Here is a 26,318-nt window from a genome sequence, read left to right on the forward strand (position 1 = left end):
CAGGGGCTGCGGAGGGAGACCGGTCCCAGTGTCTGGATGACCGGATAGGATCCCACTTCCCCAGAGCCCCTAAGGGATGGGGAAGGAAAACAGCATGTGGCTCCAGCCTTTGTACCCGCAATGGGTACCTCAACCTTAACAGCACCGCCGACTCAGAGTGGGGTGAGAAGGGAGCATGCTGGGGGCCCTGTTATGGGCCCTCTTTTCTTCCATCCGATATAGTCAGCAGCTGCTGCTGACTAAAACGTGGAGCTTGCGTGAATGTGTGCCTCCTTCCACACAAAGCAAAAAACTGAGGAGCCCGTGATGCACGGGAGGGTGTATAGCAGAGGGGAGGGGTTACACTTTTTAAAGTGTAATACTTTGTGTGGCCTCCGGAGGCAGAAGCTATACACCCAATTGTCTGGGTCTCCCAATGGAGCGACAAAGAAAACATAAATTGGTCTAGGTAAATTCAATCCGAAGGATGTTCGGAGAACTGAAGACCATGAACCAAAAGAACAATTCAACATCAACAACATGTGTACACAAAAGAACAACCAGCCCGAAGGGAACAGGGGCGGGTGCTGGGTCTCCCAATAGGAGCTAGAAGAAAAGGAATTTACGGTAAGTAAACAAAGAAGGGAATTTTGTTACTTACCGTAAATTCCTTTTCTTCTAGCTCCTATTGGGAGACCCAGACGATTGGGTGTATAGCACTGCCTCCGGAGGCCACACAAAGCAATTACACTAAAAAGTGTAAGGCCCCTCCCCTTCTGGCTATACACCCCCAGTGGGATCACTGGCTCACCAGTTTTAGTGCAAAAGCAAGAAGGAGGAAAGCCAATAACTGGTTTAAACAAATTCACTCCGAAGTAACGTCGGAGAACTGAAAAACCATTCAACATGAACAACATGTGTACCCGAAAAACCACCAAAAATCCCGAAGGACAACAGGGCGGGTGCTGGGTCTCCCAATAGGAGCTAGAAGAAAAGGAATTTACGGTAAGTAACAAAATTCCCTTCTTCTTCGGCGCTCCATTGGGAGACCCAGACGATTGGGACGTCCAAAAGCTGTCCCTGGGTGGGTAAAGAAATACCTCATGTTAGAGCTGCAAAGACAGCCCTCCCCTACGGGGAGGCAACTGCCGCCTGCAGGACTCTTCTACCTAGGCTGGCGTCCGCCGAAGCATAGGTATGCACCTGATAATGTTTGGTGAAAGTGTGCAGACTCGACCAGGTAGCTGCCTGGCACACCTGTTGAGCCGTATCCTGGTGTCGTAATGCCCAGGACGCACCCACGGCTCTGGTAGAATGGGCCTTCAGCCCTGATGGAACCGGAAGCCCAGCAGAACGGTAGGCTTCAAGAATTGGTTCTTTGATCCATCGAGCCAGGGTGGCTTTGGAAGCCTGCGACTCCTTGCGCTGGCCAGCGACAAGGACAAAGAGTGCATCAGAGCGGCGCAGGGGCGCCGTGCGGGAAATGTAGATTCTGAGTGCTCTCACCAGATCTAACAAATGTAAATCCTTTTCATACCGGTGAACCGGATGAGGACAAAAAGAAGGTAAGGAGATATCCTGATTAATATGAAACGAGGATACTACCTTAGGGAGAAACTCCTGAATGGGGCGCAGCACTACCTTGTCCTGGTGGACCACCAGGAAGGGAGCCTTGGATGACAGCGCCGCTAGCTCAGACACTCTCCGAAGAGACGTGATCGCTACCAGAAAGGCCACTTTCCGTGATAGTCGAGAGAGTGAAACATCCGTCAGAGACTCGAAAGGCGGCTTCTGGAGAGCAACTAGTACCCTGTTCAGATCCCATGGATCTAACGGCCGCTCGTACGGGGGGACGATATGACCAAACCCCCTGCAGGAACGTGCGTACCTGCGGACGTCGTGCTAGACGCTTCTGAAAAAAACACCAATAGCGCCGAGACTTGCCCTTTAAGGGAGCCGAGCGACAAGCCCTTTTCCAACCCAGATTGCAGGAAGGAAAGAAAAGTAGGCAATGCCAATGGCCAGGGGGACACTCCTTGTACAGAGCACCAGTAAAAGAAAATCTTCCACTTCCGTGGTAGATCTTAGCAGACGTGGGCTTCATAGCCTGTCTCATGGTGGCAACGACCCCGTGGGATAATCCTGAGGACACTAGGATCTAGGACGCAATGGCCACACAGTAGGTTCAGGGCCGAAGAATTCAGATGGAAAAACGGCCCTTGGGACAGTAAGTCTGGCCGGTCTGGTAGTGCCCACCATACGGGGACACAGAGTACCTGAAAGTTGCAGGGCCTTGTCCCTGAACGGCACTCCCGCTCCACATCCAGCAGGTTCTATGGGTCTGTGGATGGAGCCCGGCCTCATGGCTTGGTGGCCGGAAAGATCCCACTTCCTCAGAGCCCCTCAGGGGGATGGGGAAGGAAAACAGCATGTGGGCTCCAGCCTCCGTACCTCAACCTTGCAAACCACAAGTGGGGTGAGAAGGGAGCATGCTGGGGGCCCTAGTATGGGCCCTCTTTTCTTCCATCCGATATAGTCAGCAGCTACTGCTGACTGAACAGTGGAGCTTATGCATGGATGTCTGACCTCCTTCGCACAAAGCAGAAAACTGGTGAGCCAGTGATCCCACTGGGGGTGTATAGCCAGAAGGGGAGGGGCCTTACACTTTTTAGTGTAATTGCTTTGTGTGGCCTCCGGAGGCAGTGCTATACACCCAATCGTCTGGGTCTCCCAATGGAGCGCCGAAGAAATTCCCTTTTTCTTTGTCGCTCCATTGGGAGACCCAGACAATTGGGACGTCCAAGAGCAGTCCCTGGGTGGGTAAAAGAATACCTCAAAAAAAGGAGCCGAAAACGGCCCCCTCTTACAGGTGGGCAACCGCCGCCTGGAGGACTCGCCTACCTAGACTGGCGTCTGCCGAAGCATAGGCATGCACTTGATAGTGCTTCGTGAAAGTGTGCAGACTAGACCACGTAGCTGCCTGACACACCTGCTGAGCCGTCGCCCGGTGCCGCAATGCCCAGGACGCACCTACGGCTCTGGTAGAATGGGCTTTCAACCCTGAAGGAAGTGGAAGCCCAGAAGAACGGTAGGCCTCGAGAATCGGTTCCTTGATCCACCGAGCCAAGGTTGACTTGGAGGCCTGAGAGCCCTTACGCTGGCCAGCGACAAGGACAAAGAGCGCATCGGAACGGCGCAGGGGCGCCGTGCGAGACACGTAGAACCGGAGTGCTCTCACTAGATCCAAAGAGTGCAAATCCTTTTCACACTGGTGAATTGGATTAGGGCAAAAGGAAGGCAAGGAGATATCTTGATTTAGATGAAAGGGGGATACCACCTTAGGAAGAAATTCCGGGACAAGACGCAGAACCACCTTATCCTGGTGAAAAACCAGGAAAGGAAGGGGGCTTTGCATGACAGCGCTGCAAGCTCAGACACTCTCCGAAGTGATGTGACCGCCTCCAGGAAGGCCACCTTCCGAGAAAGACGGGAAAGAGAAACATCCCGCAGCGGCTCAAAAGGCGGCTTTTGAAGAGCCGTCAGAACCCTGTTAAGATCCCAATTGTCTGGGCCTCCCAATGGAGCGACAAAGAAGAAGGGAATTTTGTTTACTTACCGTAAATTCCTTTTCTTCTAGCTCCAATTGGGAGACCCAGACAATTGGGTGTATAGCTATGCCTCCGGAGGCCACACAAAGTATTACACTAAAAGTGTAAAGCCCCTCCCCTTCTGCCTATACACCCCCCGTGCTCACGGGCTCCTCAGTTTTGGTGCAAAAGCAAGAAGGAGGAAAAAATTATAATTGGTTTAAAGTAACTTCAATCCGAAGGAATATCGGAGAACTGAAACCATTCAACATGAACAACATGTGTACACAAAAAACAGGGGCGGGTGCTGGGTCTCCCAATTGGAGCTAGAAGAAAAGGAATTTACGGTAAGTAAACAAAATTCCCTTCTTCTTTGTCGCTCCATTGGGAGACCCAGACAATTGGGACGTCCAAAAGCAGTCCCTGGGTGGGTAAATAATACCTCATAATAGAGCCGTAACCGGCTCCATCCTACAGGTGGGCAACCGCCGCCTGAAGGACTCGCCTACCTAGGCTGGCATCTGCCGAAGCATAGGCATGCACCTGATAGTGTTTCGTGAAAGTGTGCAGGCTCGACCAGGTAGCCGCCTGACACACCTGCTGAGCCGTAGCCTGGTGCCGCAAAGCCCAGGACGCTCCCACGGCCCTGGTAGAATGGGCCTTCAGCCCTGAGGGAACCGGAAGCCCGGAGGAACGATAAGCCTCGAGAATTGGTTCCTTGATCCACCGAGCCAGGGTTGACTTGGAAGCTTGTGTCCCTTTACGCTGGCCAGCGACAAGGACAAAGAGTGCATCCGAGCGGCGCAGAGGCGCCGTACGAGAAATGTAGAATCTGAGTGCTCTCACCAGATCTAACAAGTGCAAATCCTTTTCACATTGGTGAACTGGATGAGGACAAAAAGAGGGTAAGGAGATATCCTGATTGAGATGAAAGGGGGATACCACCTTAGGGAGAAATTCCGGAACCGGACGCAGCACCACCTTGTCCTGGTGAAACACCAGGAAGGGGGCTCTGCATGACAGCGCTGCTAGCTCAGACACTCTCCGAAGCGAAGTGACTGCTACTAGGAAAACCACTTTCTGCGAAAGGCGTGAGAGAGAGATATCCTTCATTGGCTCGAACGGTGGTTTCTGAAGAACCATCAGCACCCTGTTCAGATCCCAGGGTTCTAACGGGCGCTTGTAAGGAGGTACGATGTGACAAACCCCCTGCAGGAACGTGCGAACCTGTGGAAGTCTGGCTAGGCGCTTCTGAAAAAAGACAGAGCGCAGAGACTTGTCCCTTAAGGGAGCCTAGTGACAAACCCTTTTCTAATCCGGATTGAAGGAAGGACAGAAAAGTGGGCAAGGTAAACGGCCAGGGAGAAACACCCTGAGCAGAGCACCACGACAGGAATATTTTCCACGTCCTGTGGTAGATCTTGGCGGACGTTGGTTTCCTAGCCTGTCTCATGGTGGCAATGACCTCTTGAGATAATCCTGAAGACGCTAGGATCCAGGACTCAATGGCCACACAGTCAGGTTCAGGGCCGCAGAATTCAGATGGCAAAAACGGCCCTTGAGACAGCAAGTCTGGTCGGTCTGGTAGTACCCACGGTTGGCCGACCGTGAGATGCCACAGATCCGGGTACCACGACCTCCTCGGCCAGTCTGGAGCGACGAGGATGGCGCGGCGGCAGTCGGCCCTGATCTTGCGTAACACTCTGGGCAACAGTGCCAGAGGAGGAAACACATAAGGGAGTTGAAACTGCGACCAATCCTGAACTAAGGCGTCTGCCGCCAGAGCTCTGTGATCTTGAGACCGTGCCATGAACGTCGGGACCTTGTTGTTGTGCCGGGACGCCATTAGGTCGACATCCGGCATGCCCCATCGGCAACAGATCTCCTGAAACACGTCCGGGTGAAGGGACCATTCCCCTGCATCCATGCCCTGGCGACTGAGAAAGTCTGCTTCCCAGTTTTCTACGCCCGGGATGTGAACTGCGGATATGGTCGAGGCTGTGGCTTCCACCCACAGCAGAATCCGCCGAACTTCCTGGAAGGCTTGCCGACTGCGTGTCCCGCCTTGGTGGTTGATGTATGCCCCCGCTGTGGAGTTGTCCGACTGAATTCGGATCTGTTTGCCTTCCAGCCACGGCTGGAACGCTTTTAGGGCAAGATACACTGCCCTTATCTCCAGAACATTGATCTGAAGGGAGGACTCTGTCTGAGTCCAAGTCCCCTGAGCCCTGTGGTGGAGAAAGACCGCTCCCCACCCTGACAGGCTCGCGTCCGTCGTGACCACAGCCCAGGATGGGGGCAGGAAGGATTTCCCCTCCGACAGAGAAGTGGGAAGAAGCCACCACTGAAGGGAAGCTTTGGCTGCCCGAGAAAGGGAGACGTTCCTGTCGAGGGACGTCGACTTCCTGTCCCATTTGCGGAGAATGTCCCATTGAAGTGGGCGCAGATGAAACTGCGCAAAAGGAACTGCCTCCATTGCTGCCACCATCTTCCCTAGGAAGTGCATGAGGCGCCTCAGGGGGTGTGACTGACCATGAAGGAGAGATTGCACCCCTGTCTGTAGTGAACGCTGTTTGTTCAGCGGAAGCTTCACTATCGCTGATAGAGTATGAAACTCCATGCCAAGATATGTCAGTGATTGGGCCGGTGTCAAATTTGACTTTGGAAAATTGATGATCCACCCGAAACTCTGGAGAGTTTCCAGAGCAATGTTCAGGCTGTGTTGGCATGCCCCTTGAGAGGGTGCCTTGACAAGTAGATCGTCTAAGTAAGGGATCACCGAGTGTCCCTGAGAGTGTAGGATTGCCACCACTGTTGCCATGACCTTGGTGAAGACCCGTGGGGCTGTTGCCAGGCCAAAAGGTAGTGCCACGAACTGAAGGTGTTCGTCCCCTATGGCGAAGCGCAGGAAGCGCTGATGCTCTGGCGCAATCGGTACGTGGAGATAAGCATCTTTGATGTCTATTGATGCCAGGAAATCTCCTTGGGACATTGAGGCGATGACGGAGCGGAGCGATTCCATCCGGAACCGCCTGGTTTTCACATGCTTGTTGAGCAGCTTTAGGTCCAGAACGGGACGGAAGGATCCGTCCTTTTTTGGCACCACGAACAAGTTGGAGTAAAAACCGTGACCCCGTTGCTGAAGAGGAACCGGGATCACCACTCCTTCCTCCTTCAGGGTGCCCACCGCCTGCATAAGAGCCTCGGCTCTGTCGGGGGGTGGAGATGTTCTGAAGAAACGAGTCGGAGGACGAGAGTTGAACTCTATCCTGTAACCGTGAGATAGAATGTCTCTCACCCATCGGTCTTTTACTTGTGGCAGCCAGGCGTCGCAAAAGCGGGAGAGCCTGCCACCGACCGAGGATGCGGTTTGAGGGGGCCGAAAGTCATGAGGAGGCCGCTTTGGGAGCGGTTCCTCCGGCGGTTTTCTTAGGACGTGACTTAGACCGCCATGCATCGGAGTTCCTCTGATCCTTCTGAGGCCTTTTGGACGAGGAAAATTGAGATCTGCCCGCGGTCCGAAAGGACCGAAACCTCGATTGTACCTTCCGTGGTTGAGGTCTGTTTGGTTTGGACTGGGGTAAGGATGAATCCTTTCCCTTGGATTGTTTAATGATTTCATCCAATCGCTCACCAAACAAGCGGTCGCCAGCCAATGGCAAATCGGTTAAGAACTTTTTGGAAGCAGAGTCTGCCTTCCATTCACGTAGCCACATGGCCCTGCGGAGTACCACCGAGTTGGCGGATGCCACCGCCGTACGGCTCGCAGAGTCCAGGATAGCATTAATGGCGTAGGACGCAAACGCCGACGCCTGATTGGTTAAGGACACCACTTGCGGGGCAGATGTACGTGTTACTGCATTAATCTGCGCCTGACAAGCTGAGATAGCTTGGAGTGCCCATACGGCAGCGAATGCTGGGGCAAAAGACGCGCCTATAGCTTCATAGATGGATTTCAACCATAGTTCCATCTGTCTGTCAGTGGCATTTTTGAGTGAAGCCCCATCTTCCACTGCAACTATGGATCTAGCCGCCAGTCTGGAGATTGGAGGATCCACCTTAGGACACTGAGTCCAGCCCTTGACAACCTCGGGGGGGAAGGGATAACGTGTGTCCTTAAGACGCTTGGAAAAACGCTTGTCTGGACAGTCTCGGTTTTTCTGGATTGCCTCTCTGAAGTCAGAGTGATCCAGAAATATATTTAATGTACGCTTTGGAAACCTGAAACGGAATTTCTCCTGAGAAGCAGACTCCTCAATTGGAGGAGCTGGGGGAGAAATATCCAACACCTGATTGATGGTCGCTATAAGGTCATTCACTACTGCGTCACCTTCAGGCGTATCTAGGTTGAGAGCGGCTTCAGGATCAGAATCCTGATCTGATACCTCCGCTTCATCCTCCAGAGAGTCCCCCTGCTGGGACCCTGAACAGTGTGATGAGGTGGAGGGAATTTCCCAGCGACCCCGCTTGGTCGGCCTGGGACTGCGGTCCGTGTCAGAGACCTCACCCTGGGACCTATGGGATACCCCAGGGGCACTTTGCTGTTCCAATTGAGGGGGACCAGGGGTCAAGGATTGGATAGAGCCCGGGGCCTGAATCACCGGTCTGGACTGCAATGCTTCCAGAATTTTAGCAGACCATTTATCCATAGTCTCAGACAGTTTGTCAGCAAAGGCTGCAAACTCCGTCCCTGTCACCTGGACAGTGGTAGCAGGTGGATCAACCTGGGCCACCAGTCGCAGAGGCTCCGGCTGAGTAAGTGCCACAGGGGCAGAGCATTGCACACAATGAGGGTCAGTGGAACCTGCCGGTAGTACAGCTGTACATGAGGTACAAGTTGCAAAGTACGCCTGTGCTTTGGCACCCTTGCTTTTTGCAGATGACATGTTGTCTCCTCTGAGAACAACCAGGAGGGTATATAGCCAAAAATCAACAGAGCGACCGTACAGTGCAATGTATATATATATATATACACTTCGGTACTCAGTGGGGCCAGCACCATAGGTGCTGCTTACCAACCGCTCAAAGCAGTTGTGTGGTCACCGGATTCCCTGCCTGGGTCTCCCTGTGTTGTCTCTCCTCTCCAGCATCTGAATCGCTGACAGGAATGGCTGCCGGCGTTCTGTGGGGAGGAGGAGATCGTGGGCGTGCCCAAGAAAAGTGCGGGAATCCAGTGCCCCACTGTACTGAGTGAGGAGGGAGGAGGATACTAATGTATGCTCCAGCCCTCCGCTGACGATCCGTGCAGCGTCCCGCCCCTTCCCTGACTGGCAGGCCTGTGGGCGGGAATAAACGACACTAGGCCGCAGAAGCCGGGGACTAAAGTTATAAGCGCGGCCGGCAATAAGCGCGGCCGCGCGGTAGTCCCCCGGCGCACAAACACACCCAGCAGTGCTGGAAGGTGTCTGGCACAAGCGCTCCATGTCCGGCGCACTAACACACCCAGCCGTGCTGGAAAGTGTCTGGCCCAGGCGCTGCATGTCCGGCGCACTAACACACCCAGCCGTGCTGGAAAGTGTCTGGCACAAGCGCTCCATGTCCGGCGCACTAACACACCCAGCAGTGCTGTTATGTGTCTGGCACCAGCGCTCCATGCGCGTTCCCCACGGGGACACAGAGTACCTCATAGTAGCAGGGCCTTGTCCCTGACGATACTCAGCTCCTATCCTGCAGATTCCCAAGGGCTGCGGAGGGAGCACGGCCCCAGTGCCTAGAGACCGATCCTGGATCCCACTTCACCCAGAGCCCTAAGGGATGGGGAAGGAAAACAGCATGTGGCTCCTGCCTGTGTACCCGCAATGGGTACCTCAACCTTAACAACACCGCCGACAAAGTGGGGTGAGAAGGGAGCATGCTGGGGGCCCTGTTATGGGCCCTCTTTTCTTCCATCCGACCTGGTCAGCAGCTGCTGCCGACCAAGCTGTGGAGCTATGCGTGGATGTCTGCCTCCTTCGCACAAAGCATAAAAACTGAGGAGCCCGTGAGCACGGGGGGGTGTATAGGCAGAAGGGGAGGGGCTTTACACTTTTAGTGTAATACTTTGTGTGGCCTCCGGAGGCATAGCTATACACCCAATTGTCTGGGTCTCCCAATGGAGCGACAAAGAAAACCTGTGTCTTAAGGGCTTTGCTCCTTGTGGACGACATGCTGCAAGCAATAAGTGTCCCTTAGGAGAGCGACCACTGAGGGTATATGGGAAAGGGTTAAACAGCCGTTCCGAATATATAGAATATATGTAGATAGATATATATATGTGTGGCTTACCAACCGCTGGTGTCCTCCAGGTTCCCTGTCGTGGGTCCCCCAGAGCTGTAGAGATGTGCAGCTGCAGCATACACCGGCAGAATGCCAAACAAGGCTGCCGGAGCTCTCAAGGGGGGCGTGGAGCCATGGGCGGCGCCGGCCAAAGGCGGAAATTTGGAGGCCCCATAGTGGTCAATGTGAGGGGAGGGGAGGCATGCCAAGATGCTCCAGCCCTCTGTCGGAAATACCGCCCTTCCCCCTGACAAGCAGGCGCGGGGGCGGGATTTTTCGCGACTAGGCCGCGATGAAGCCGGGGACTAAATTTAAGGCCGTGCCCGACAAGCAGGCACGGCCGGCGCGGAAGTCCGATGAAAAAACAACGGACGGCGCTACTGGGGAGAGACGTGACCTCTCTCCCCGTACCGTCCCCCCATGGGACACAGAGTACCTTGAAGGTGCAGGGCCCGGTCCCTGGGGATGAAAACGCTCCGATCCAGCAGGTTCCACCAGGGGCTGCGGATGGAGCACGGTCTCAGTATGTGAATGACCGATGAAGCTCCCACTTCTCCCAGAGCCGCATAAGGGATGGTGAAGGAGACGGCATGTGGCTCCAGCCTTTGTACCCGCAATGGGTACCTCAACCTTAACAACACCGCCGACATAGTGGGGTGAGAAGGGAGCATGCCGGGGACCCCATAGGGGACCTCTTTTCTTCTGTCATACTATGTATGATAAATCTTTTTATTTTTTTTTTTTTTTCTGAGTGGATGTGTGCCTCCTTCCACACAAAGCATAAAACTGAGGAGCCAGTGATCCACGGGAGGGTGTATAGGCAGAGGGGAGGGGTTACACTTTTTTAAAAGTGTAATACTTTGTGTGGCCTCCGGAGGCAGAAGCTATACACCCAATTGTCTGGGTCTCCCAATGGAGCGACAAAGAAAGTATAGTTTTAGCTTTGAGAATAAGGAACCTGTCTCCCACTAAACCACAGGACCTTTAGGTTAAGCCACTATTCCAACCTTTTTAATTGCACTGCTAGATTGGTGATTTAAATGTAAGCCGTTTGCCCTGTCTTGTACTCCGCCACCGGCGTCTTCATTTGTTATTAAGCTATGTGCGCACGTGTGCGCTCTGCAGCGCACCTAAAAGGTGCGCTTCAGTGTGCAGCTGAAAAGCTCCGTTCTGAAGCGCATGGTGCCGGCAGAGAACGTGCGCTCTGCATGCTGCCTCTCCCTATAGACAGCATGCAAACCGCACGGAAGAAGTGACATGTCACTTCTTAGAACGCAGCGATTCAGGCAGCAGCCGAATCGCTGCGTTCTAATATGCCACGTGCGCACGGCTCCTGCACAATCTCCATAGACTGTGCAGGGGACGCAGGACGCATGCAGTTACGCTGCGCTGCAGATCGCAGCGTAACTGCATGTAATACGCACACGTGCGCACATAGCCTTACTCCCGCTCCGGTCGGTCTCCTGTGATTTGTTTCATAGAGCACACCATAGAGCCTCGTTCTGGCTCTCATAGACTTGCATTGAGCACTTGATAAATAACTTCTGACTTCTGGCCAGTCAGAAGTTACAGCCCCAAAATGGCACCGTGGGACTGAAGTGACGTGGGATTTACATTTAAAGTGCCACTTTAGTGGTGACCCCCACCCCCCAGCTAGAGTGCTCCTTTAAATACCCACAACTTATTTTAGTGAGTCTTTCATGCTGTGGCAGGAAAATGGATGGGATTTATAGAAATCATATGCCCACTCTGATTTTTTTTTTTTTTTTTTTTTTTACACAGTGAAATCTTGACCTGCAGTGTTTTTGAAATCCACTACATGTATAATTCTCTAACATGTATGTTGAGCTTTATGTGCGGATTTTCCACATGAAATTGGATTAAGGTATGTGCCACTGCCCACGATCAGTAACAGCAGTGTTTTGGATGCAGTGTGTTTCCACTGTGTCCAAATCGCTGCGTTGTACAGTACAAGTACAGTGGATGGGACTGAAAGCAATCCCATGCCCACTGCGCTTCTTTTCTCTGCAGCATAAACTGACATGTAGCGCGGCTTTCAGAGCAGCAGTATGTCAATTTATGCTGTGGAGATGCGAGTGTTCTCCATGGGGAGAACACAGACAAAGTCCACATGCCCTGCACCTGGATTGTAGGCACGGGCAGCTGTGGTCTCCTGTGGAGAGCACTCGCGGCTCCACAGGAGAGGACACGCTGTGTCCAGGACGCATCGTGTCCTGATTGTGTGCACCCACCCTTAGGCATAGTAAATCTGCAGGTAAAGAATGCATGCAATCTGCACATGATTGTATCAAAGTTCTGTTGAAGCCAATTACCAGGAAATCTCAAAAACAAAAGCAGCTTTACGGAACCCATCACCAGGTTTTTCCCATCTAAACTGTGGCCACCACCAGTAAGCCCCTTATATACTCCGCATTCTAGAATACTGTATATAAGAGCTCAAGCTGATCTGTAGAATATAAAACATATCTTTTATTATACTCACCTGTGGGGCGGTCGGGTCCAATGGGCGTGATTCGGCGCCTCCTCTCTTCCTTCCATCGCCATCCTCCTTTTCCAACTCCGTGTGGATGACGCATCCTATGTCATCCACACAGAGGCTTCCGTTGCGCTCCTGAGCACTTCTCTCTGCCCTGATGAGGGTGAAACAAAGTATTGTAGTGCGCATGCGTTCTTTCATGTTCCTCAGCACTTGCGCATCACAGTACTTTGCTTTGCCCTCAGCAGGGTACAGAGAAGAGCGAGTGCACAGAAGCCTAATGGAAGACTGTGTGGATGACATAGAATGCATCAGACACATGAAGCTGGGAAGGAGGACGGCAATCGCAAGAAACGAGGAAATGCTGGACCGAGACCAGTGGTGCCCATCGGACTGCTCCGCGGGTGAGTATAATAACTGGTCTTTTTTATGTTATACAGAGCGGCCTGGGCTTTTATATACATTATTCTGGAATTCTGTATATAAGAGCTCACTGGTGGTGTCTGCAGCTTATAATGGAAAACACTGGTGACCGGTTCTCTTTAAAACATAATATTCAAAAAAAACAGCAAGTCACTTAATTTATCAAATAGGTGCAGAAATTCTGCAACATCAAAAATTCAGCAAATACTCCTCATGGGTACGGAGCTTTGGCAGTGCTAATTATGGCTCCAACGTTTTACTAACACTTGTGTTTTCCACACTGTCTGGATGAAGACGGCACCTCTTAGTGAATTTGGTGCCTCCTTCCGCTGCCATGCAAGAAATGTCACTGCGTCAGGGGCTGGAGGACAATTCAGGCATAATTCAGGGTACCAATTTGGGCCTTAAATATATTGGTACTTATAGAGCTCTGTTAACTCTTAGGGTCCCGTTACACATAGCGACGTACCAGCGATCCCACCAGAGATCCGACCTGGCAGGGATCGCTGGAACGTCACTACATGGTCGCTGTTGAGCTGTCAACCAGGCAGATCTCCACAGCGACCAGCCATCAGCAACCAGCGACCCGTGTAGCGACGGCTCCCTGCACACTCAGAACGGCGCTCGTTGGTCTTCCGCCATCAAACACGTTGATGCGTGCTGCACAGCGGGGGACCAATGAGCAAAAAAATGGTCCTGATCGTTGTGTCACGATCAGCCACCTCGCAGCAGGGGCCGCTCGCTGCTGCTTGTCACACACAGCGATATCGCCGGCGAGGTCACTGATACGTCACAAAACCTGTGACATTTCAGAGATCTCGCTATGTGTGACGGGGGCTTTAGCTCACACAAGCAGAGCACAATCTGTTTGACGAGCAGTCATCATAAAGCTCATACCAAGATTACTATCATCTGTCCTCAAGGAGGTTGAGGCACACGGATTAAACAGATTCAGAAAAGCTAGAGGCATCACACAAGGATACGGTGCTCAGCAATTTTAGCCATCAGATCATCATTGTCGAAGAGTAGTAAACATATAACAGCAATGATGAAAAACGCGGCCCCCCGAGTCTGAGGAGAGAGAAACAGATGTTAAAAACACCAAGATCATGTGCAGGAGACGCTGCAAAATACTGATCAGGACAAAGGAAAATATGTGCGTGCAAAGCTGATACTGCTATACAGCCTGTCCACCCATATCCTGTCCACCGCCATTAACTTGAGAACGGCGGCAGCTATAGGCATAGAAGTGGTGTCTAGGTATAGTAAAGTAGCCATGCGCTATGCAATGAAACCACCTATAGCGCCACCTGGTGGAAAACAACGGAGTTAGCATTTTTATCTTGAAAACAGAACGAGAGAAAAAAAGTGAATTTTAAAAAATTGTAGGGCATCATCAATTCAATACAAATCAACACCTTGCATACAGAAATGCTATGATATGAAACCCATGCCCCCCCCCCCCCAAAACATTGACTGCTGGTCACGCATATGGCGCTCATTTAACTTTGATGCTCAAAGTGGCCATCGTCAGCTGCAATGCACATCTGGACTCTGGACAGCATACGGTATCTTGCTGCATGTTGTGCAATATGGTAGGTGACACGTTTGCACAAGCATCTATAATACGTCGTTGTAGGTCCTGCAATGTTGGTGGAGGGGTCGCATACACCTGCTGTTTGATGTGACCTCACAGAAAGAAGTCCAACAGGGTCAGGTCACATGAGTGTGGAGGCCACTCCATGCAGCCACCATACCCAATGACTTGTAGGAAGGTCTCCATGAGGTATCGCTTCACGTCCGCAGCCTTGTGAGTTTTACACGTTCTAATCATAGCATTTCTGTATGCAAGGTGTCGATTCGTATTGAATTGATGATGCCCTACAACTTTGTAATTCCCTTTTTTTTCCCTCTATCTTGTTCTGTTTTCGAGATAAAAATGCTAACTCCGTTGTTTTCCACCAGGTGGTGCTATAGGTGGTTTCATTGAGTAGCGCATGGCTACTTTACTATACCTAGACACCACTTCTATGCCTGTAGCTGTCGCCGTTCTCATGTTAATGGCGGTGGACAGGATAAAAAAAAATATATATACATTATCTGTATCTTATTTTTATTCATCACATTTTAACACCAGTCTGTTAAATATTCATGACATTAAAGGGAATCTGTCACAAGGTTTTTGCTCCCTTATCTGAGAGCAGCATAATGTAGAGACAGAGACCCTGATTCCAGCGACGTGTCACTTACTGGGCTGTTTGCTGTTATTTTGATAAAATCAATGTTTTCTCTGCTACAGATCTAGCAGTTATACAGAGCTCATGAATATGCTGGACTACCTGCAGCACGCCAAGTAGTCCTGTAAGGCTGAGGCCACACGGGGATTAGTGCGAGTGTTCACATGACACTCGGCACACGCTTGCAGCACAGCGGGAGCCAAGTGTCATGCGACTGTGGTTCGATCCTGCGATCAGACCACAGTTGCACAGGGGAGGGCTGGCGCTGCGGAAAGGAGGGAGGGATCTATCTCCCTATCTCCTCCATTGCCGGCTGATGTGAGAATTGCATTGTACACCGCTGTAATGAGAGTGCAGTGCGATGTTTCTCGCGCCCCATAGGTTGGAATGGGTGCTAGTGGAACAAGATCGCATTGCATCCATAGCATGCTGCAACTGTTTTCTCAGTCCAATTAGGGCTGAGAAAACAATCACTCATGGGAGCTGCTCCATAGAGTAATATTGGTCCGAGTGGAATGCGATTTTTTTATCACATTCCACTCGCAACGTATTACTCGCCATGTGTGCTGACCCTAATGATAATCTCCTGCTGATTAAACAGTGATTATATCAAAACTACACTAAGCAGCCCAGTAAGTGACACATCGCTGGTATCAGGATCTCTGCCCCTACGTTTTGCTGCTCTCAGATTAGCTGGCAAAAACCTGGTGACAGATTCCCTTTAACGTCCTGTTTTTTTATAATTTTTTGCATGGATGGGACAACAAAGAGACAGTGGGAAAGAGAGAGGGAAAACACAAGATAAAGAGAATTTTGTTTACTAACCGTAAATTCTTTTTCTTATAGTTCCGACATGGGAGACCCAAACCATGGGTGTATAGCTTCTGCCTCCGGAGGACACACAAAGTACTACACTAAAAGTGTAGCTCCTCCCTCCGAGCATATACACTCCCCGGATGACAAATCCAACCAGTTTAGTGCCAAAGCTGAAGGAGGACATCCACCCATAAGTAGAGATAGAGTAAAGCCCGGAATAACCGGAACCTCTGTCTACAACAACCGCCGGTGAAAACACACGGAACAAGAAAGATGCCAACAGGCAACAGGGAGGGTGCTGGGTCTCCCATGTCGGAACTATAAGAAAAACAATTTACGGTAAGTAAACAAAATTCTCTTTTTCTTCATCGTTCCTTATGGGAGACCCAAACCATGGGACGTCTCAAAGCAGTCCATGGGTGGGAAATAGACAAACTGAGAAGTAGGCAAACCTAACTTCACAAAATGGGCGACAGCCGTCCGAAGGATGCGTCTGCCCAAGCTCGCATCTGCCGAAGCATGAGCATGCACTTGGTAGTGCTTCGAAAGGGTGTGCAGGCTAGACCAAGTGGCAGCCTGACAGACCTGCTGAGCCGTAGCGCAAGAGGCACCGACAGCTCTGGTCGAGTGCGCCTTAATCCCCGGCGGGGGAGGCACCTGAGAACATTGGTAGGCATCAGATATGGCCGACCTAATCCAACGAGCTAGGGTCGGTTTAGAAGCCGAGAAACCCTTGCGCTGACGTGTGGTCAGCACAAAAAGAGAGGTGCACCGCCTAAAAAAACAGCGGTGCGTGACACATAGATCCGGAGCGTCCGCACCAAATCTAAAGCATGCAACGCTTTCTCAAAGCGATGCACAGGGGCCGACAAAGGGAAGACAATGAAATGTCCTGGTTAAGGTGGAAAGGAGACACCACCTTAAGGAGAAGGCCCGGAGTCGGACGGAGAACCACCTTGTCTTGGTGAAAAACCAAAAAGGGTGACTCCGAAGAGAGCACAGTCAAATCAGAGACTCTCCTGAGAGAAATTATGGCCACCAGAAAGACCACTTTCTGTGAAAGACGAAACAACGAAACCTCCCTAAGAGGCTCAAAGGGGGGTTTCTGTAAGACCATGAGGACCAGATTAGGGTCTCAGGGATCCAGAGACCGCCGGTAAGGCGGAATGATGTGAGATGCGCCCTGCATGAAGGTGCGCACCTGGGCCAGCCGGGCGATATGCCGCTGGAACACCGCTGACAGAGCCGAGACCTGTCCCTTGAGGGAATGAGGGACAGTCCTAGCTGCAGGCCGGACTGTAGAAAGGACAGGATGGTCGGCAAGGAAAAAACGGCCAAGGAGCATGGCCGGAAGAACGACACCAGGACAGGAAAATTCTCCAAGTCCTGTGGTAAATCCTGGCCGAGGAAGACTTCCGAGCCTGAGTCATAGTGAAGATGACCTCGGAAGGAATGCCTGAAGCCGTAAGGATTCAGGGCTCAAGAGCCACGCCGTCAATCTGAGAGCCGCAGAATTCTGGCGGAAAACGGACCTTGTGAGAGAAGGTCTGGCCGGTCCGGGAGATGCCACAGCACCTCTACGGACAGACGGAGCAGGTCTGGGAACCAAGCTCGCCTGGGCCAGTCTGGGGCGATGAGTACGACCCGACGGTCCTCCATTCTGATCTTGCGCAGGACTCTGGGCAAGAGAGCTAGAGGGGGAAACACGTAGGCCAGATGGAACTGGGACCAATCTGGAACCAGCGCGTCCGCTGCCAAGGCCTGAGGATCGTGGGAGCGAGCCACGTAAACCGGGACCTTGTTGTTGTGCCGGGATGCCATTAGATCCACTTCCGGAGTGCCCCGCCTGCTAAATTGACCGGAACACTGCCGGATGCAGGGCCCACTCGCCGCTGTCCACGGTTTGACGGCTGAGATAATCTGCCTCCCAGTTTTCTACGCCTGGGATGTGGACTGCGGATATGGAGGACTTGGAGTCCTCCGTCCACTTAAGGATACGTTGAACTTCCAACATTGCTAGGCGGCTGCGAGTCCTAGGAGTACAGCCCTGATTTCCAGCACATTGATCGAGAGGGCTGATTCGGACGGAGTCCAAGTGCCCTGTGCTCGGTGGTGGAGAAACACTGCTCCCCAGCCGGATAGACTGGCATCCGTGGTGAGAATCACCCAGGACGGGGCCAGAAAGGAGCGTCCCTGGGACAGAGAGAGGGGCCGAAGCCACCACTTAAGAGAGCTCCTGGTCTGTGGCGACAGAGCCACCAGCCTGTGCAAGGAAGAGGTCCTCAAAGAAAAAACCCCACCATAAAATTCAACACTTTATTTCATAGATCAACAAGTACAAACTTAAAAACAGAGTTGGTTTGATACCCTAAGTCACTAGTTAAAGGGGGGGCATACTGGGCCAATTCCCTATTGTGACCCTTCCTATCAGCAGGGGTCGGCACCCTACATATATGACCGTTATGGCGCCCCTGCTCCAACGTGGACTGACCCTTCTTGCCCTATACTGACACTATTATTCGTGCTGCTGATCTCAATGAGAGCTTCTGTATAGTGTTTCGTGAAGTTCTCATGCATCCACCCAAGCATTCAAATAGTGGAATTTTCAATATATGTCTATAATTTCCCTGATGTTTAAATTAGACATCTCAGCAATACACGTGATCAGTTAGTCTAATAGAAGGTGCTGTCCATCTTGTATCAAACTTCGTATATCACCAGTAAATAATGTAGCCCAATCGCCACTGCTTCGCCACTTGGCATAGCTCACTGCCCATTAAAAATTGTTGTAGCCAAATCGCCTACTGCTTCGCCATAAGGCATAGCTCCTTGCCCGACGCGTTTCTCCTCCTGAATCAACAATCGAGCGGAGGTTCATCAGGGGCTATTCAGGGCTCAGTTGCATAGATGTCAGACTGCAATTATCAATATACCTGTATTAGATGATTAATCACCACATTAGGAGTCCACACAACGCAATTCTATATGGGGCCATTACTCACATTGCAATAGTGCCAAAAAATAGTAATTCAATCCTTCAATAAGGTAATGTCGTTCCCACTGAAATTATATACATATACATGTAAGTCCAACACATTCTCATTAGATTACAGAGATCAGCGGACCATTTTATAGAGCCCAGTACTCACTCATAGTCAGATATTGTCTTGGACTGCCTGTTCCTATTTATGCCATAGATGCCCATTTCCTCAGTGAGGTATCAGCTGTGAAACAACATAAAAATCCACTCAACACCTCCTCAGCTCCTTCATATTCTCCAGGTCAAATCAATGATCCATATCGTTAAAAGGTACTTACTCAGGTATCTCATTGTATGGGTTTTGAGGCTGGCCACACTTCAATGGTGGATGGATACTGGCGCCTAGCTTACTGCCGAACAATGACAAGTTTAAATCCCCCTCCTTGTCAGCGTCATATTGCCTCATTTCCGGATCGTTATTCAATGCCGGTCATCCAGGGGGGAGGGAGGGAAGAGAAGGAGGGACGTGATTCGTGTGGCCTGACGTCCATCAATACTGCCCACAAACGTGACGCACGATAACACACCTCCCGGCCGTCACATGATTGGCCGTCACGGCGTTACCATGCATGTGATCGTTAGGGGGAGGAAAGGAGGGGCGTGATTTGTGCGGTCTGACATCCCAAGTGATTGGTTGAAGGTTTCTGATAAAATAGTATGGCTGGCTTTTTGTCCGGTCCAATTGGGGACAATACTTGGCTTAATGATGCCAAGGAAGCTTTCTCTGAACTGCTCAGTGAGGACACCCCTGTGCAAACTCAAACCCTAAGATCGATTTTTTCGGAATTGTTGATAGGATATAAAGAAAATATAAAGTCATGGTGGGAGGTGCAGTCCCTTGACAATTATATCAAGAATAGGGTAGTCCCCAGAGGCTTACGCATCCTGATTTCACCTGCGCCCAGGTCGAGATCACCAGAACTACTAGCGAAGTGGGAAGAGGAATCCGTTTCTTCATCCTTGAGATTCATGGGAATTCTTCTCGAAGAGGAGAAAAATACATTACAGAAAACGACGACAAGATTGCAGGAACTCATAGAGACTGCCCTCAAGCATAAGGCAGAGACAGATTTCTCTAGCAGAGAGATAGCATTGAAAACCTCGGTTGAACGCTATAGAATCAGTATCAAAGACAGGAAACACAAGAGATTTATAAGAGATCTGAAAGACTTTAGGGAGAAGCAAGCATACAATTTTCAAGATAATAGCCGCAATTTCTATCCTGGTGAAGTCTCATCTACAGAGGCAGAGTCATCGGACTCAGAGAGTAGGACTAGTAGGAATCCATGGATTCCAAGAGGATCTGGAAGGAGGAGATGGAGGGGAGGTTTCAGAAGGGGAGGAGGACCAAAACACAATCAAAACATCCACCAGGGGAACACAGATGGCAATGGATCATCTGGCTCTGGATTATCGTCTACATCAATGGCCCCCCCACTTCCCCCTCCATCCTCTTTTTTAGAAAGGAGGGATATGAGACCTTACGATTTAAGGGACCGGGTGCCATCGAAAACGAACAGGGCTTAGGCGGGGTGGGGGACGATACAGGAAACAGGACACAGGTCATCAATTTATCGGATTATCAATTATCAGAAACCGAACTATCGGTATTGAGGGCAGGGTTGGGCTTTGTACCCACAGTAAGATTTGATGCATTCACATGGGTGAAAGACCTAAACCTTTTCATTCGAAAGTTAAAATGGAAAAAATATTTCGCAATAAATAATCGAATGAAATGCCAAAGACTAGATCTACCATCGGACATGATGGAGGATTTTGACATACTGATGGAGTTGGAGGAGGAAGGGAGGAGATTGGAAGGTGAAGGCCCTTTCTCCACTCTAAAGAACAAAAGTACTAAAATGCCCCCGCCAGGGGAACATGATAGTACAGAGATATTTTGTAAATTGGTGACCAATGAACTGATGAAAATTAACCCTAAACATAGTCCCGCCCCCGCTAATATGACTAGACAAGAAAGGGAGGCCCTAAGTAATTTGGGAGAAAAACTTGGAAATTGTGGTCAAACCGTCTGATAAAGGCGGGAACACAGTGATCATGAATAGATCAGAATACGTACAAATGTGTTTGATACTCCTTAATGATAGAGATACATATGAAGTTCTCAGGAAAGATCCAACTGACATCTACAGGGGTGAACTAAAGGAGCTCCTAGATATAGCGAGAGATGACAGGTTAATCTCTAAAGAGGAATTGGAGTTTTTGTATCCCAAACATCCTAGGATAGCTACATTTTATACAGTACCTAAAGTACACAAAGGGCTCAATCCCCTAAAAGGACGACCAATCGTCTCGGGGATTGAGGCCCTTTGTCAAAATATTAGCACTATGTGGATCAAGTCCTACGATCGTTCGTAACAGCCCTACCATCGCACATTAGGGACACGATGGACCTACTCAGAAGAATAGAGGGTCTGACAGTTGAGAAAGAGGCCATCCTGGCATCAATAGATGTGGAATCATTATATAGCCGAATCCCCCATGAACATGGCCTAGGTGCTATTGATCACTTTCTTTCATCACGTGGGATTCAATATGGTCCTCACAATAGATTTATACGAAACCTCATGGAATTTATCCTCACCAAGAACTACTTTATTTTTGACTCAAGATTCTACCACCAGCTCAGGGGCACTGCGATGGGGAGCCCTTGTGCTCCCACATACGCAAACTTGTTCCTGGGCTGGTGGGAGGATACAGTGGTATTTGGTGAAGAGGACACGATATGGAGCCCCCAGATCAGTTTCTGGGGGCGATATATTGATGATGTGATTATCATATGGTCCGGCACTGAGGAGTCATTTATTTCATTTGTGGGATATCTCAACAATAACAATCTGGGACTCAAGCTAACATACGAAATAGGAGGTGATAAGATTCCTTTTTTGGACACCTTCATCCAGAAAGACATCAATGGACGGTTAAAAACAAACATCTACAGAAAACCTAATTCCACCAATAGCTTATTGCACTGGAAGAGTTTCCATCCTACCCCGTTGAAGAGAGGGATTCCCAAGGGGCAGTTCCTGCGATTACGCAGGAACTGCTCCTTGACAGAGGACTTTGACAAACAGTCGAGGTGCCTGAGGAATAGATTTATCCAAAGAGGATACCCTCTGGGAACAATAAATGCGGCCTACGAACATGCCTGGCAGAGTGAACGGACCAAACTATTGGTACCAAGACAGAGAAATGAGGACACTCTGAAAACCAGACTGATTGGTACGTATGACGACCAGAATGGAAAAGTAATGGGGATTTTGAGGAAATATTGGGGAATACTAGCCAGTGACCCAGACATTGGTGAAGCAATTACAAATTCACCATCGGTGACCTACAGGAGAGGCCGTACAATAAAGGACCATGTGGTCCATAGTTTATACACTCCCCCACAAAAAGCAGGAACCTGGCTAGACCAGAGAGAGACGGGGACTTTCAGATGTGGCAAATGCTCATTCTGTAGATATATCACTCCATCAAAGGATTTTACAAGCGTGAGTACTGGGAGTACATACAAGAACAGAAACTTTGCCAATTGTAGGACGGAGGGAGTGGTCTATTTGTGTACGTGTTTATGTCCACTTAACTATGTGGGGAAAACAAAAAGACAACTGAGAGTCAGGATAAGCGAACATCTGGGAGATGTGAGGAATAAAAGGGACACCCCCATCGCCCGCCATGTTAATGGATGTCATGGCGGGGATGTGGGAGTTCTCTCCTTCAGGACCATTGAAACCATACCGGTCCCGATGAGACGTGGGGACTGGGACAAAATAATTATCCAAAGAGAGACCCGATGGATCTTCTGGTTGCGAACAATACATCCAGAGGGGCTCAATGAGCAGTTGAGCTTTGTAAGCTTCATTTAATTTAATACAGGACAAATTTAGCCAGGACACACATAATAGCCCTTCTAATGGAAGGAGAGTGTTAAAATGAGGCTATGTATATATAACTAGCCAGTATGAGCATCAGTTTATATATATGATCAATGATGAAGTCAGATTAATGGTAGGGTAGACCAGTGATTAATTAGAAATGATTATTTCCCATGGAGTCCTTAGAATTCATATTTCTTTTGGGAAGATCAGGATATGTGTGGGTGTAAAATAATAGGATATTGGGGGTAGTGGGAATTGAAGGGGAGGAGGCAATCATAACCAGGATGTGTTAAAGGTTCCGGTATGGCACCTGGGCATAAGTTATTATGGAGTATATAATCAGAAAGATACATAAAATATAGTGGTAAATAGGGACGCCTTAAAGTAATGGAGCCCTTATAGACCTTAAACGCATTGGATAAGCAGTACCCCGCGTAATGGTAACGGGGGTTTCTGACATTATGCATATTTATAAAACCGGAAGTAGGGCATCCTGATTCTGGCCTGTAAAAGATGCATGAACCTTTGCCAGTACAGGAAGTGAGGTGACCGGATGACTTCCCACATAAGGTTAGTGTGGGGAGTGAAGGCAGGAGGTAACGCCGCCCCCCCACCGACATGACGATAAGCATCATATGCATGGGAGCGCCAGGACTGCTGATTTTGTGACGGCCGGGAGGTGTGTCACCAGCGTCACGTGGTGGGCGGTATTGACGGACGTCAGACCGCATAAATCACGCCCCGTCTTTTCCCTTCCCCTAGATGACCGGCAAGGGATGACGATCATATGCAGGGTAACGCCGTGACTGCCAATCATGTGACGGCTGGGAGGTGTGTCATCGGACGTCACGGTGTGGGCGGTATTGACGGATGTCAGACCGCACAAATCACGCCCCTCCTTTCCTCCCCCTAACGATCACATGCATGGCAACGCCGTGACGGCCAATCATGTGACGGCCGGGAGGTGTGTTATCGTGCGTCACGTTTGTGGGCAGTATTGATGGACGTCAGGCCACACGAATCACGTCCCTCCTTCTCTTCCCTCCCTCCCCCCTGGATGACCGGCATTGAATAACGATCCGGAAATGAGGCAATATGACGCTGACAAGGAGGGGGATTTAAACTTGTCATTGTTCGGCAGTAAGCTAGGCGCCAGTATCCATCCACCATTGAAGTGTGGCCAGCCTCAAAACCCATACAATGAGATACCTGAGTAAGTACCTTTTAACGATATGGATCATTGATTTGACCTGGAGAATATGAAGGAGCTGAGGAGGTGTTGAGTGGATTTTTATGTTGTTTCACAGCTGATACCTCACTGAGGAAATGGGCATCTATGGCATAAATAGGAACAGGCAGTCCAAGACAATATCTGACTATGAGTGAGTACTGGGCTCTATAAAATGGTCCGCTGATCTCTGTAATCTAATGAGAATGTGTTGGACTTACATGTATATGTATATAATTTCAGTGGGAACGACATTACCTTATTGAAGGATTGAATTACTATTTTTTGGCACTATTGCAATGTGAGTAATGGCCCCATATAGAATTGCGTTGTGTGGACTCCTAATGTGGTGATTAATCATCTAATACAGGTATATTGATAATTGCAGTCTGACATCTATGCAACTGAGCCCTGAATAGCCCCTGATGAACCTCCGATCGATTGTTGATTCAGGAGGAGAAACGCGTCGGGCAAGGAGCTATGCCTTATGGCGAAGCAGTAGGCGATTTGGCTACAACAATTTTTAATGGGCAGTGAGCTATGCCAAGTGGCGAAGCAGTGGCGATTGGGCTACATTATTTACTGGTGATATACGAAGTTTGATACAAGATGGACAGCACCTTCTATTAGACTAACTGATCACGTGTATTGCTGAGATGTCTAATTTAAACATCAGGGAAATTATAGACATATATTGAAAATTCCACTATTTGAATGCTTGGGTGGATGCATGAGAACTTCACGAAACACTATACAGAAGCTCTCATTGAGATCAGCAGCACGAATAATAGTGTCAGTATAGGGCAAGAAGGGTCAGTCCACGTTGGAGCAGGGGCGCCATAACGGTCATATATGTAGGGTGCCGACACCTGCTGATAGGAAGGGTCACAATAGGGAATTGGCCCAGTATGCCCCCCCTTTAACTAGTGACTTAGGGTATCAAACCAACTCTGTTTTTAAGTTTGTACTTGTTGATCTATGAAATAAAGTGTTGAATTTTATGGTGGGGTTTTTTCTTTGAGGTATTTTGGTTCTAAGACCCCCCAAGTGATTGGTTGAAGGTTTCTGATAAGGAAGAGGTCCCTTGTCCCAACAGCGAAAAATGTCCAGCTGCAGGGGACGCAGATGGAACTGGCAAGGGGAACCGCTTCCATTGACACCACCATCTGACCCAGCACCTGCATGAGGTGCCTGATAGAATGACGGCGGAGCCTCAGCAGAGAGCGAACCGCTAGATGAAGGGACTGCTGTTTGACTAAGGGCAGCTTCACAAGTGCCAGCAGAGTCTCGAATTGCATCCCTAGGTACATAAGTTCCTGGGTCGGGGTCAGAGTGGACTTGCAAGCGTGGCGAGAGTGAGCGAGACACTCCGCTGAGAGTGAGCGAGACACTCCGCTGAGAGTGAGCGAGACACTCCGCTGAGAGTGAGCGAGACACTCCGCTGAGAGTGAGCGAGACACTCCGCTGAGAGTGAGCGAGACACTCCGCTGAGAGTGAGCGAGACACTCCGCTGAGAGTGAGCGAGACACTCCGCTGAGAGTGAGCGAGACACTCCGCTGAGAGTGAGCGAGACACTCCGCTGAGAGTGAGCGAGACACTCCGCTGAGAGTGAGCGAGACACTCCGCTGAGAGTGAGCGAGACACTCCGCTGAGAGTGAGCGAGACACTCCGCTGAGAGTGAGCGAGACACTCCGCTGAGAGTGAGCGAGACACTCCGCTGAGAGTGAGCGAGACACTCCGCTGAGAGTGAGCGAGACACTCCGCTGAGAGTGAGCGAGACACTCCGCTGAGAGTGAGCGAGACACTCCGCTGAGAGTGAGCGAGACACTCCGCTGAGAGTGAGCGAGACACTCCGCTGAGAGTGAGCGAGACACTCCGCTGAGAGTGAGCGAGACACTCCGCTGAGAGTGAGCGAGACACTCCGCTGAGAGTGAGCGAGACACTCCGCTGAGAGTGAGCGAGACACTCCGCTGAGAGTGAGCGAGACACTCCGCTGAGAGTGAGCGAGACACTCCGCTGAGAGTGAGCGAGACACTCCGCTGAGAGTGAGCGAGACACTCCGCTGAGAGTGAGCGAGACACTCCGCTGAGAGTGAGCGAGACACTCCGCTGAGAGTGAGCGAGACACTCCGCTGACAGTCTGCACTGGATGAAACCCTGACTAGAAGGTCGTCCAGGTAAGGAATCACTACCAACCCCTGGAGGAGCTGAACCGCAACTGGTGAATACACGAGGGGCCGTGGCTAACCCAAAGGGGAGAGCCACGAATTTGAAATGTTCCTCTCCAATTACAAAACGTAGCCAACGCTGGTGTGAAACTGCGAATGGCACATGCAGATAGACATCTCTGATGTC

General features: G+C 50.4%; 1 protein-coding gene across 1 annotated transcript in view; it reads right to left on the reverse strand.

Annotated features, from left to right (window-relative positions):
- SLC30A5 (solute carrier family 30 member 5) overlaps window positions 1-26,318 on the reverse strand; it is a 99,769-nt gene that overhangs the window by 47,801 nt on the left and 25,650 nt on the right. Inside the window, exon 6 of the mRNA XM_075342454.1 lies at window positions 13,725-13,812. Coding sequence (XP_075198569.1) covers window positions 13,725-13,812 — 88 coding nt within the window. The remainder of the gene's footprint in view (window positions 1-13,724; window positions 13,813-26,318) is intronic.

This window comes from Anomaloglossus baeobatrachus, chromosome 1, assembly GCF_048569485.1.
Source record: "Anomaloglossus baeobatrachus isolate aAnoBae1 chromosome 1, aAnoBae1.hap1, whole genome shotgun sequence".
NCBI lineage: Eukaryota > Metazoa > Chordata > Amphibia > Anura > Aromobatidae > Anomaloglossus > Anomaloglossus baeobatrachus.